The sequence below is a fragment of the Xiphophorus couchianus genome, chromosome 3 (genome assembly GCF_001444195.1).
Source record: "Xiphophorus couchianus chromosome 3, X_couchianus-1.0, whole genome shotgun sequence".
Lineage (NCBI taxonomy): Eukaryota > Metazoa > Chordata > Actinopteri > Cyprinodontiformes > Poeciliidae > Xiphophorus > Xiphophorus couchianus.
This window is the reverse complement of record NC_040230.1, coordinates 7,139,141-7,152,665: the sequence shown is the minus strand read 5'-3', so window position 1 is coordinate 7,152,665 and position 13,525 is coordinate 7,139,141. Positions and strand designations below refer to the sequence as shown.

Genomic DNA, 13,525 nt, shown 5'->3' with positions numbered 1-13,525 from the left:
TCACCTGCAGCCAAAACATGTCAGCTTTTCCAGGAAACGCACTCTTTTTTGTTTTATTACTTCCTTCATATTTTCCATCTTAGTTTTTCCTCTTAGTTTGTTTAGGCTTTGTTTGACTTTGACTCCAGGTGCCTTTGCAGAACTTTCAGTTAAGTCATGAGTTATTCTGTCTTACACTGACCTGCTGTTCTGTCATTATTAACCCCTCAATTGAACGTCTTGACTTTATATATATATATATACATCTATATATATAAACAGTTGCTTAGCTGTGCCATGGAAGTAATTTTTACAGAAACCAGATTAACTGGAATATCAAAGCACCGCTTCCAACCAACTGCTCCTTTAAACTACAGTTTCCTTCACAGAACAGATATCAGTAAAGTACGTTGATGACTCTGCAGTGGATGATCACAGTCAAGTGTTTAAAAAAACAGAAGACCTGTCAGGACATGAAAGACCTTTCATCCGTCACTTTCTCAGCAACTGTAAGCTAAGTTTCTAACCAATTGCTGTTTGGGAATCGTTTTGTTAAACATCGGAGCCGCAGTGTGCCATCTTCATGCCTAGTGTTCAGTATGGTAGAGGATCTATTATGATGTGGGACTTTCTCTCTTAGAAATATGGGAATAATTGTTAGTTTGTGACATTTTGCAACAATTGAAATCCAAAAGAATTTCATAGAAATCTCACAATCTTTGCTTGAAAAATAAAAATGGAACAGGAAATGAGTCACCGTTTCTTTGAAAGGGTTTGCTTTATTTAGCCAAAATAAAGGACTGGTAGATCCAACTCTTCTTGTGAGTAAATCATGTTATAAATACAGTAAAAGACAAATACGGTATGTTATTTAAAAAAACTTTAAATTTGTCTACATCTTGTTAGACAGTTGTAGTTTCAGTAAATACTTCTGCAGTTTCTTATGGTATCAATCTTCATGAATGGTCTGTGTTACCAACCAGATTGCTACGATTCTTTAATTGCAGGTCTGCACAAAAACTGAACCCATGGACCTCACTTTGAACTCCTGCTGCTCTGTATGCTACCAAAAACTCTGAAATGCTAAAAGTAATAATAGCAGCAGTGCTGATAAGTGCAGTTGTTGGTGGCATCGTGCTTTAGTAAATCCTCTGTGCTGTTATTGGTAATAAAGCGGAAATATTTCTGCTTTAACAACAATAAAGTGATTTTCTGTTATGACCATAGACAACTAGAAATGTTCAGAGTAAAAAGAGGCTAATGACATGTTATAAAGAGACTGCACAGAAAGAAGGAAATCTTCAATATGAATCATTATTTAGAAACTATACCCCCGATTAACTATAATCATAAAAAATCCTCATCATCTTGAACAGTATCCATATTGACCAGCAGGTGGCTCTGTTCTACAACTCATTTCCTTCATTGATTTCCCCAACAGCATGCATATCTGCTTCCGTCTGAACTATGAGTAACACGTATCAAATACGTTTAGGCCTTTTTACTCACACACTGCGTTTTATAGAATACAGTATCCTAAATGTGGGTCACATTTACTTTTTTACATGAACTACCGTTCAGTTGAGCCAGCTATCACTATTACTCTCAATTTCCTTTTGCTAAGGGTGTGTTCTTATTTTGCAAAGGAAACTTGACACAACAGCAAAAGAGACAGTTAAAGTAATTACTTCACTTCTGAGATTAGCACATTTTTTTTTCTGTATTTACTGCCTACACAAAGAGGAAGATCACCAAAGCACACGATGTGACAGATAAACAACTGTCATTTGTGACCAAAGCCTTTGAAATGACTTCATTAGAATTCATCACATATAGCTTTCAGTAAAACCGTCAACATTTGAATATGTTTCACAGTCTCACTTTGAAATAGGAAGTAATAACAGATTTAGTTTTCTTTCTAAATAAAGCAATGTACATTTCAGAAACAAGATGTTCAGACTTTGGATAAATGTTTCTTAGAAGAAGGAAACTTTTCAAGAGTTTATGCATTTTAATTTTATTGCATGAAAATTGTATTTGATCTCCTTCCAAAATGCACGAATTCTGCAAAACTGCAAGATTAACTGTCTTTAAGAACGCCTCCTGTCCTTGGCTCCATTACTGTATTAACTGTACTTGTTTTATAATAAGACACCTGGCTAGCATCAATCAGTCTCCAACATCGACACCATGAGAGAGAATTTGAGTGATACCGATGGGCTGAGAAACACCAAGAAGTTAGGCTGCAGAATAATAGGCAAGCTTGGTAAACAGCCACCTACTTTTGACAATTATTTGGGAAATGACTTGACAAACACATCACATTGAGGAGAGGATGAGTGGGGCCATGTATTAAAAGTTTTTGGGCAACAACTGATGAGTCATGGCTAGGATATCCAGCATGACAATAAACCGAAACGCACAAACATGGCAACCAATTTTTGGCTCAGTGTGAACCATTCAAGGTCTTGGAATAAGAACCAAATAGAAAATATTCTGGAGGAAGCTGAAGCTCTGTGTTGCCCAAAAACCTGAGAGATCTGGAGATCTGTATGGAGGAGTGGGCCAAAATTCCTGCTGCGGAATGAGTAAACCTGGGCAAGAGCTGCTGCAGACGTCTGACCTCTACAATAGAAAACGAAAGATTCTGTACCACATATTAAGCCCTATGTTTTGTATTTTATCAAATACTTATTTCGTGCAATAAAATGCAAATTAATTATTAAAAAAAAACATCATACAATGTGATTTTTCTGGATTTATGTTTTCAGTTTCTGTCAAAGTTTAATTGTACCTGTGATGGAAATTACAGACCTCTGCATTCTTTGAAGCGGAGAAGCATAAAATATTGGCAAGTAGTTATTTTTCTCCACTGTTTAACAATGTTTATTTCAGTAGCCTGCTTCAATTTAAAATGTAAAAATCATATTATTCAGATTCATTTTACACAAAGGGATTTCAAATGGTAATAGTTTTGGTTATGCAAGCCATAAGCAATTAACTGACATGTAAAATATCACAAAACCAAATGTTTCAATGAGTAGATGTTTGTTTGTTTGTTTTTTAAATGGCAAGCAGCATAACGCTTCGTTTGAAAAGCGAAAGTTGGAGAATAAGATCCACTATTGTATAAATGCAGTTGAGTTTAATCATACTAACCTGACTTTCAACACCTTTACATGAATTTGGTTGAAACAGATGGGCTAAAAGGTAAAACTTTCAAAATATTTTTGCTAGGATAAATTAAGATCAAGGTTAGTTAGTGGCTCAAAAGATGTCTATTGACAGGAGGGTAACTTTCGATTCCAAATTAAATGCAATTCTCATTATTAAGCAGTAATAATCAATGAAAAATACAGGTATAGAATATAACTGATGTCGGATATTTCGCAACACTAAAAAACCCCAAACTTTTTTTCATTATCTGCCATTAAATGAAGCAAAACCTTTTCCTGATTTAAGTCAGCTAAGAGTATTATAATATTTATAATTTCTAAGCAGTGATGAAAGTTTTTCATATTCAGAAATATACACAAATGTTCTTAATATCAGGTGGAATCACGTTTTAAGTTGCATGACTTGGCACAGCTCTTACAATAACTATTTTGTCCATTTCTCAATGTTTCATTCTTTTTCATAAGACCATAATGACCAGTATAACATTGGTCGTTATGGTGAAACACTTTATTTGTCACCTGTAATTAAAGGCTCTCTGTGTAATGGTATTTGGAAAAACATCAATCTGGCTCTTTTTTATTATTATTGTTTTTGAGGTAACGGATTCTTCCTCTCTGAGTGACCTTTCAGCCCCTTTTGGTACAAGATTATCACAATCTTCACAACTTTTGCTTTTGTTTCAAGTTTGATGTGCTCATACTCCAAAACTCCCTCCTCCCTGATGGTGGGGCATTGGTATGCTGTTTATTCTTGCAAATGCATAGACAAACGAAGGTGACACTTCATAAGGGAAAAGGTTGTTTGTTCAAAATCTGGTTCAACTCACCCCGCCTGCAATAAATCCCCGAGTTTCACTTTTTACGTTGAATTAAAGACATACCTTTTCTATGATATTCTAATGTACTGACGTGTGTTTGTTCTGGAAGTCCCAGAAAAATGTGCAGGTGTTCAGGATAATTCAGTAGAGTGACAACAAAACTCGTGCGCGTTCACGAGACATACACAACTTTGTTCCCTGGAAACGACTCATTCAGTGACTGACGATTTACAGATTTAACGGCGCTCTTTATCTCTTTTAAAACTGAGCCGAACCGGTGCTGACCACAGTAAGTCGCCGACGGAGACAGGTTTGTATTATTTGGTTCGTCAACCAATAGACTGCCGGTTGGACTTCAGGCAAACTAACTTCCCTGAGCTAGCGAGTGAGTGAGCGAGCTTTGTTAGCCTGCTAACTAGCTGAGCTGACAGAAAACAAACGGCAGTCTGCTCCTTAGGCTGCTGGAGCAACAACTTCAGCTGAAACACGGGCTGTGACCATGGAGAGACCGAGCACCTCTAAAGGTAAGACGCGGACCCGGGGACATTTCTAGCTAATTATGAGTTCTGTGAGGATGTTATTTTATCTGCAGAAAGGCTCTTTTATTTAAATAAATAGGTGTGAACGGCATTATCATGCATAAGCCCCCCTCGTTCACATGAAAAATGACTGGTGCATGCTGTATGTTGAGAACATCCGCTTTCAGCGCTAACAAAATGTGCTTTCTTCTCTGGTCTCTCCTTATGCTGTCAACATAAATCCTATCTGTAATTCACAGACGGAGCTCAGTGCGCGGAGGAAGCCTCTCATTCCGTAGGAACCTGGCGGATATGAGCACCGAGAAATGAGACGGCACATGTTACACCGAGGCAATAATTACAATAACAGTAGTAATAACAATAAAAGACTGGGAGGGATATCAGAGTGAAGCCGAAACCTTTGTTTTTGAGTGCTGTGAGAGTGTGAGATCGAAGTGCCTATGGCGGAGTTAGAGGAGGACGGAAGGCTCCCTCCAGCTCATTTCGGGCACACCGCCGTGCCCAGCGACGAGGCTGCGGGGAAGACGCATTGCGAAGTGTCGGTTCTGAATGGAGACTGTGGGATTTCGGAGAATATGATGTGCCCAGGCTCCCCGCTCACACCTGGCAGCCAAACCGGAGTAGAAGCCGCCAACACCTCCGTGGGGCCGGATGCCAAATCTGACATACCTCGCCGGAGCAGCATTATTAAGGTAATCTTTGAAGTTGGGGCCGTCTGCGTTGCATTCTGGTGCTGAAGTTACAACCTTCCTGTGCATGTGGTGTACAAGATGTTTCCTTAACCACACATCAGTAATTAGGTCATCAGAAACACACCCTGTGTTACGTGTGAAAATAATCTCAATTAATGTTCTTCACCGTTATGTGTATGAGGTCAAACAACTGATGGAAATTATAGGACTCTACAATTTCCATTGAAACTAGAGTAGTCTTTGTATTTATGTAGAAACCTAAAAAAGTACAGATGTGTGAGAGCACTGAAGGAGGAAAAAATCAAAACTCTTGACCCTAATGATGGAGATACAGACAATCTTTGATGTCGGACATCAAAGATTTCAACTCCTTGCTTAGACGTGGAGATGCACTGTTCAGGCTTTTCCGAGCCAATGCCAATTGCTGGTTTAATCTTAGGTCTGACCTGACTTATTGTGGTTCATTTATTAGCATATCTAAGATATTGTTAACTTCCCAAAACAATGGCCTAAGTCATTTTCTGCTAAAAATTATTTTTGAAAAAAAAAAAAATCACCACTTGTTTTTTTTATTAAAAAAAAGATGATTTAGGTCTAAAAATATCTTTGGTAAAAATGACAGTCCATTATTCTAGAACGGTGACAGTATTTGAAAGAAAAAGCAATGTGGGAACCTTAGATAACTAGGTGTAATGCTACATGACAAACTATTGGCTGGCATTTCCAAAGCAGCACACCCTGATGTACCATTCGTTTCCTTGCCACTGACTAGTTGGCTGAACCCCGAATGGTGGAAATAAGGTAGCTGGTAGCTTCTATAGTGGTGTTAAGATGGTTTTCACTGTGTGTATTAATGCATATTAAGATATATTTGGTGTTTGAACCAGTAAATTAGGCAGGTAGAACTAGTGTTTTTAGAGGGGGTCTCAGTTATTGGTGGATTTCAGCTATTAGCAGGCGATAGATGTTCCCAACCACCACAAATCCCCCCTCGTCCACTGTAATCCAGTTAAACCTAGTTATGTGTTCTTAAAGGGATCCTGCTGAGCTCAAGTGTAATCTTCAATATCAAGTAGTAACAAGAAGGTGATTATCAATTTAAGTCAGTCCAGAATTACCAACTTTATATATGAATGCTCATGCTAAAAAGAGATTAAATACGAGCTACGACAGGAGGACCAGTCACAGAAGAGGCTGAACAAAACAGTCCAGCTATTTTATGAAAGGATGAATCAATTGAATAATTTGTCAATTTAAATTTCTACTGTCTGCAACTTTTTTCAGTTCAGTTTTACAAAGTGGTCCACACAGGTAAAAGGAGTCAGTCTATCAGACTGATCTTTTAGAATGGTCCAGGTTAAAATTTGTGAAGTTAAACCGTCTTTTAAAAGATTATACAAGTGATGAGAGTTTCAACATGATTTACAGATATAACATGTCACAGTTTGGAGTGTGGTTTCAGAGGGAAGCATTTTCACTGGGTAATGTCATAATTGTTAACTTTTAATCTTCAACTTCTTACTGGACAAAACTTGTGCGTCATCAATCTCATTTTATGTACATAAGAATCAGTTTTGCCGAGATATATAAAGTCCTTTATAGATTAATCTTTTCCGTTGCTTGATCAGGATTTGGTCTTTATTCCTCACTACCAACTACAAAGTACTGACAGAATGGGAGTTAAAGTCATCCCACCAATATTATGCTCTTAAATTTGAGAGGTTGTCACAAACCTGTAACCAATATAAACTGTAAGGGAAGTAAGGGATAGTAGAATGACTTGATAAAGGGATATGATACAGAGCAAAAAGCAACAAACCAGGAGGAGTCTGATAAATTCTGCTGTTTGGAAATACGTCTGGTTGTGAAAAACCCAAAACAATCATGATGCATGAGGGCCACTCATCACTCTTAAGAGTTACTCAAGAGTTACCCTAACTTAGCCCAGCTAAAGTAATTTTGTTGAAAAGTGTTACTGTATGATGAGCAGAATAGCAGAACAATCCATTAAGCACTAATAAAATACAACATTTAGTAGATGTGTAGAAGATGGTTACAGTGGTAATAATTAACATGGCATGAAACTTTAAGATAAGATAAGATAAGATAAATCTTTATTGTCATTGTCACAAGGACAACGAAATTCAAAGGGTGCCATCAGTCGGTGCACATGCCCAAAAACAAAAAATCCATCCATCCATCCATCCATCCATCCATCCATCCATCCATCTTCTTCCGCTTATCCGAGGTCGGGTCGCGGGGGTAGCAGCTTCAGAAGGGAGGCCCAGACTTCCCTCTCCCCAGCCACTTCTTCCAGCTCCTCCGGGGGAATCCCGAGGCGTTCCCAGGCCAGCCGAGAGACATAGTCCCTCCAGCGTGTCCTGGGTCTTCCCCGGGGCCTCCTCCCGGTGGGACGTGCCCGGAACACCTCACCAGGGAGGCGTCCAGGAGGCATCCTGACCAGATGCCCAAGCCACCTCAACTGGCTCCTCTCGATGTGAAGGAGCAGCGGCTCTACTCTGAGTCCCTCCCGGATGACTGAGCTTCTCACCCTATCTCTAAGGGAGAGCCCAGCCACCCTACGGAGAAAACCCATTTCGGCCGCTTGTATCCGCGATCTCGTTCTTTCGGTCATGACCCAAAGCTCATGACCATAGATGAGGGTGGGAACGTAGATCGACCGGTAAATCGAGAGCTTCGCTTTTTGGCTCAGCTCTCTCTTCACCACGATGGACCGGTACAGCGCCCGCTTGAAAAACAAAAAATAACTTTCACAATTCACACACAATGCAAGAATCAACAAACTGGCAAAAAAAATAAGAACAGCCACATTCATTAGGTAAATGACAGTGCAAAGTTACATTCAAAGTCCATTGAAAGTGTCAACTTTGCATTAAAAGTGTAATTATTTATTGAAGGACATTTTATGACATCAGAAATATTCATGAAGACTCCTTCATGTTTATGACTGTCATGTCAGTCTTATGCACACCTCTTCAAATAAATTGTTAAGAAATCTTGTTTTTGAGTTTTAAAGAAAATTAGATGAGGCTATGTGGGACATTTATTAATATCGGACCTAGCTATTACTAGCTAGGTAAGATAGCTAGTAATTGTACGTTTACTTCCCAGAAGTAAACCTTACTGGGAACTTTACTTCCCAGTAAAGTTTGGATAAGAATGGAAATAAAAAAAAAATGGATATGAATTATTTTTCCAGACTTTTCTTCCGTCTTCCAGTTTTAAAAGTATTAAAATCTAATTCTTTATTTTCAATTTCTATTATTACGTGAATGTGTAACTTACCAAATCAACTCTTGAATTTTAACATTTTACCAATCATGATTTGGTATTTTACTAAAAGAACTAAAAGTGATTCAAAAATCAGTGTTGGTTTTAAGCAAATAAGGTACTAAAATAGCCATTTTTATAAAGTCTTACAAACAAAATAAACAATGGTTTAGAAAGTCTGCCACATCCTATTAGACAAGTCCAATCATTCTAGAGTATAGAACTTTCTAATAAAAGTGTAGAAGAGCATGTATTGCAGACTGAGAAAAAATAGACCCAACTTCTACTATACAGAGCTAATTTTCAAAAGTTTCATTTCAAAGCTGAAAGAGAACAAGTGTCTCTTCTTCTCTTTATGCTATGGTGTATTTTTCCAACAATTAAGTGGAAAAATGTTTAAAAAGCCCCTTTTTCACATGCATGCACACACAGCCTTAAGCGGAAAGTTTGTCTTAACAACGCAACGACATGACCACGGTCATAATATCTGATATTTCCAATGCAAGTTTCAGGTTTGTTAAGAGGTTAAACAAAGATTGGCCTGTATCATTTCTTGATACTGTTAAAACTTCCTTGAGAAAATTCAGGGGTAGTAATAGTATAGTCTGCTTAGATAAGTGAGATGATAAAGTACTTTATGTAATTTAGGGCATGTCAAGATTTTCTCATTGATTTACTTTATTTGATTAATGATGTAACGCACATCAATTTCACTGAAGTTGCATCATGGAACATTGATCTAAGCAGTGAGTAAATAGATAAGGACTCAATAAAAGTTCATAACCTCACAGTATAGTGACAAAAATAAAAACGTTAACTCACTTATGAGTTTATGTGACAATAATGTCACATTTGTCACATAAGGTCTGAGCAGGAGATGCAGCAGGCTGTAAGTGTTTCAGGTAAAGACCATTTTTAAACCTGCATTTAAACGTGCATGTGTCAGGGTTTCTGTAGTACATATTCAGTTTTGCTTTTTTTTTCTTTTTTCTTTTTGCTTTTTTTATATCTCCAGCTGATTTTGAAGTTGTTTTGGTTTCTACTTTGCACTTCTTGCTTTTTCAGATTAGTCTTTAATTGTGGCTCCACTGTTGAATAAAGTTGAAAAGCTAAACAGGATGTTTTGATCTATATGGCCTGTATTCTGTCATTAAGTACACTTTTAAGTAAAAGGCAACTTATTTTCAGAATGTAGTTATGTATTTGTAGCAAGTGCAAGAAATTTACATACTATGCTTCCCCACTCCCTAAACAGAATGTCTTCCTGTTGAGAAAATATTATAGCCACAGGTCATTAATTGCAGCAGAAGAAGAATTAGCAGTGGGTTATGCTTTCTTGCCACACAAACAATGTTAAATTTATAGACACAGACATTGTCAGTTCGTCTCAGCAGTATTCAATAACACAATGTTGCCATTTTTAGACTAGTTTGATACAAAACACTCGAAATGTATTTCAAGTCTGTTTATTGTTGTATTTTAGTTAAGTTTAACTTTAATTGAATGCTAGACATTCCCAGTGCTGCCCTCTACTGCACTGGAAGATTACATCCCAGATTGTACATACAGTCTTAGATCCTTCAAAGAAAAACATTTTTGTATGTATTTACTACACTTCTGCCCTGATGGAAGTGATATCATCTGTTTTCTTAATTAATTTGGCAAATCTCTTGACTATTATTGCCAAAATATTCACATAAGATAAAATAAACTAAGAGTTCTGCTCAATTCTCTGTAAGAGAGTTTTACTATAGAGTCAGTCCTTCTCAGGATTTTGGTGTTCACATTAAAAGTGACAAGCCTTGTTACTAATTTATTTAAATATCCAGGATTTTAATGATATTCTCAATCTTCTCCAATAACTTCTTTGATATCTTCTCAGACTGTGGTTTTTTTTACCCAATGGAGACTGTTTGGAGCTGCGGGTGCTCTGTTTACATGCCACAGCATCCTGGTTTCTATCAAATTACTTCAGAGGAGACACTCAGGCTTCTCAAAACAAAGGGATAAGATCATATCCAGACTTCTAAAACAAGATGATATTGTGTATGCGAGACTATTTGTATATGCAAAGCTAAACTGGAGTATTTAACAAGTTGGGCTATGGTCAGACAGTGCTGGGTATTGAATCAATTACAAAATTTTATTGAGAATCACAGAATGAACATAAAAATGATTAAGGTAGGTCTTGGAAGTCAACAAGATAGAAAACACATGTGGCCTGTCTAGCATTATGTGGTAACAACATAATTTAAGCATTTTTTACAAAATGCAGAAGAGACTGCAGCCAGTAGTGTAAATTTTTTATTATTTTAAGCTTTTTGCAAAAAATTAAAAGAATTTCAAATACCATGTTAATATATTGCAAGCTGAGGTTGTACGTTTAAAAAAAAAAAATCATTAGATGAATAATTAATGTGCCACGATGTTTACAGGAATTTCAGGTTTTGGTTTACGTTTATTTTTGAAAAACAAATTAAAAAAATTAAAACAAAAGCAAACATTACAAACATTTATGGATTCATTGCCAACCCATTGAAGAAGTTCTGGCAAAACAACACATAATGTTTATTTTCTTACAGTCTGAGATTAAATCATTTGCTAAATGCCAAAAAAATAAGATACCGTAATTAAAAAAAAATATTTTTTAAAATACTTTTCTCAGTCATTTTCTTGCATTTAAATCTTGTTCTACACACACGCATGCAGACACACACATACAGTACAGACCAAAAGTTTGGACACAACTGTGTGTCCAATTACATTTGGACATTTTTATTAAATAGTTTAATTAAGTTAGTATGCATGGCTACATAAAAAGTTATTAATTTTGACTTGCTCTCGTTTATGATTCAGTGTTGCAGACTGACTGCCTGTTACTGCTGGGGAAGAAAACAAAAACTTGACCTCAGAAAACCTCTCACCAAGACGTGACTCTGCTGTCGAGCATACAGACATGTAATTTATGGGAAATATCTATATATTAGGACATCACAATTCAATTATCTAGCAGTTTTATGTTTTAGTCCAAACTTTGTTCTGTTTCTTTTATTACATGTGAAATATTGCTTAAGCAGATGTTGACACTTCCTTGCATTGCATTAGTTGACAGTATGTTGAAAGCCTTTGAGATGTTGGTGTTGCTACAGACAGCAGATTTTTTTATGTACATCCCGTAAATGCTGCTGTAGCTGTCAGTGAGAAGAATGAAGAATGGAGTGCAGTGGAGAAAAAATGTATGTAGAAGAGGTAATGGTTCTCTTAATTTAAAGAACTTTTCTGAACTCTTTTAGTGACGCTTCCTGAGTGATTACTGGGAGCAACTTGGACTTTGGATGGACCAATTTACTTCATAAAGCACCAGTTCACAGTGAAAAGTAGTCTCATCTCTGCAGAATAAGTCTGTTATGCAGCAGACTAAGCAGATTCATTTCAATACAGTCCTTTTAATAAACATGTGTAATCACATGCAATAAGTTTTATATATTTACAAAACAGTTTGCCATTTTCAGAAACCCATACAAGACCAGTAACAAAGGTATCTATCAAAGCAAAGCAGTTTATGGCATTTAATTTCTAATTCAATGCAACTTCCTTTCTAAGTAAGCATTCGGTGACCGTGTAGAGAAAAACAAAACAAATACTTTGCCAAAAATAAACTTCCTTAAGAACCAGAGCCAAGTTCAAAAGCGGCCATGTGCCATGATCAGCTGGATGTCAATAGGACAAGTGAGAAAAACACAGCAGCATGTAACCAGGAGTACTATCTATGAGAAAGGACAACAAAGACAGAACACAATAGCAGCAACTTCTATCAAGTATGATGTTACTTGCTTTATCAATATAAATGTAGTATTCATGTTAAATATTATGACTTGTGCAACAGTATGTGTGGATGATTTGACGACAGGAGTTCATATAATCCACTTCCATGTTGCTCCATAATTATCTCAGAGTCTTCAAACTGAAGCTGGTTTTGGACATGTGCTAAAAAGTTATGTTGGTAATACTTATGGATATTTAGAAGATATAAATTCTAGCAGTTTATGTTTCTCTTTGGAAAGGACACCTGGTTAAACACATCACTATATGTTGTACAGCAGGACAGTCTTCAAAGTGAAAGGGCAGATTGTACTTCATCCTAGGTTAAGTTATCAGAAAACATTTTAGCATAAAGGTGTAAATATACTGCTTTCTGTAAAAGTAGCTTCAGTCAGAGAGATTATTTTTCTGCCTCTGTGTACAGAAACTAATATTTAGCAGATAAAAAGTTTAAATTGATCAGAGTAGGACTGAAGGAGTTTACTGGATCTTAATTGATTTCATGTGCTACACTATCTTCCCTCTTCAAGTCTGAGCTTTGCTCCACTCATGCACACTCAATATAAATCAAAAAAAAGTTTGCTTTTTTTAAGCCGATGGTAATCTGGACCTGGATTTAGTATTTTGTTGTTGATCTTTATTGGAGCCCTCGGTTATTATCAGTGTGTTTACACTATATTTTTAGTGCAGATTGTCTCATTCAAAGGTTTTACTTCAGCATCAATTGTGAAAGAATAAACACAGGGAGCCACTTTTAGTTTTGTTGGGTTTTTTTTAACTAATTTTCTATACCAATGGATTGTGCTATAAAACGTGTGTGCCTAAAACATAATGCCACTCCTTTAAAGGGTAATTCCAATGGGAACTGAGAATGAACATTCAGGGTTTTATTCTCCGATTTAAGGTTTGATTTATGTTTTTTTTCCCTCTAGTTCCGAAACTCAAACGTAGCTTTCACTCATGTTTCGGAATTCTAAATACCTGATTTAATTAAGGGGAATGAAAAGGAAAAAGAAACGATTTACTAAGTTAAGAACCATAATTGGTGAAATCAAAGAACTGGACAAGAGTTCTTACTTATTGGTCAGATGTTTCCTTTCTCTGACCCAAATTAAGTTTCTTCTTTGTGTTTCTTTAACTCTTGGCCACCTATCTTTGGGATTTTAATCAAGTTGATTTGCTTTGATGGTGATTGGGCTTCTTCTTTG

General features: G+C 36.6%; 1 protein-coding gene across 3 annotated transcripts in view; it reads left to right on the top strand.

Annotated features, from left to right (window-relative positions):
• The first annotated feature begins 4,158 nt into the window (after positions 1–4,158).
• The window catches only part of plcl2 (phospholipase C like 2), a 50,155-nt gene continuing 40,788 nt past the window's right edge, over positions 4,159–13,525 (top strand). The window contains exons 1-3 of one of the 3 annotated variants that reach the window (XM_028012602.1): positions 4,159–4,358; positions 4,431–4,497; positions 4,752–5,204. In XM_028012602.1, coding sequence (XP_027868403.1) covers positions 4,953–5,204 — 252 coding nt within the window. In that variant the 5' untranslated portion in view covers positions 4,159–4,358; positions 4,431–4,497; positions 4,752–4,952. Of the gene's footprint in view, positions 4,498–4,751; positions 5,205–13,525 lie in introns of all 3 variants that reach the window. The other 2 variants (XM_028012603.1, XM_028012601.1) reach the window with 2 other exon arrangements.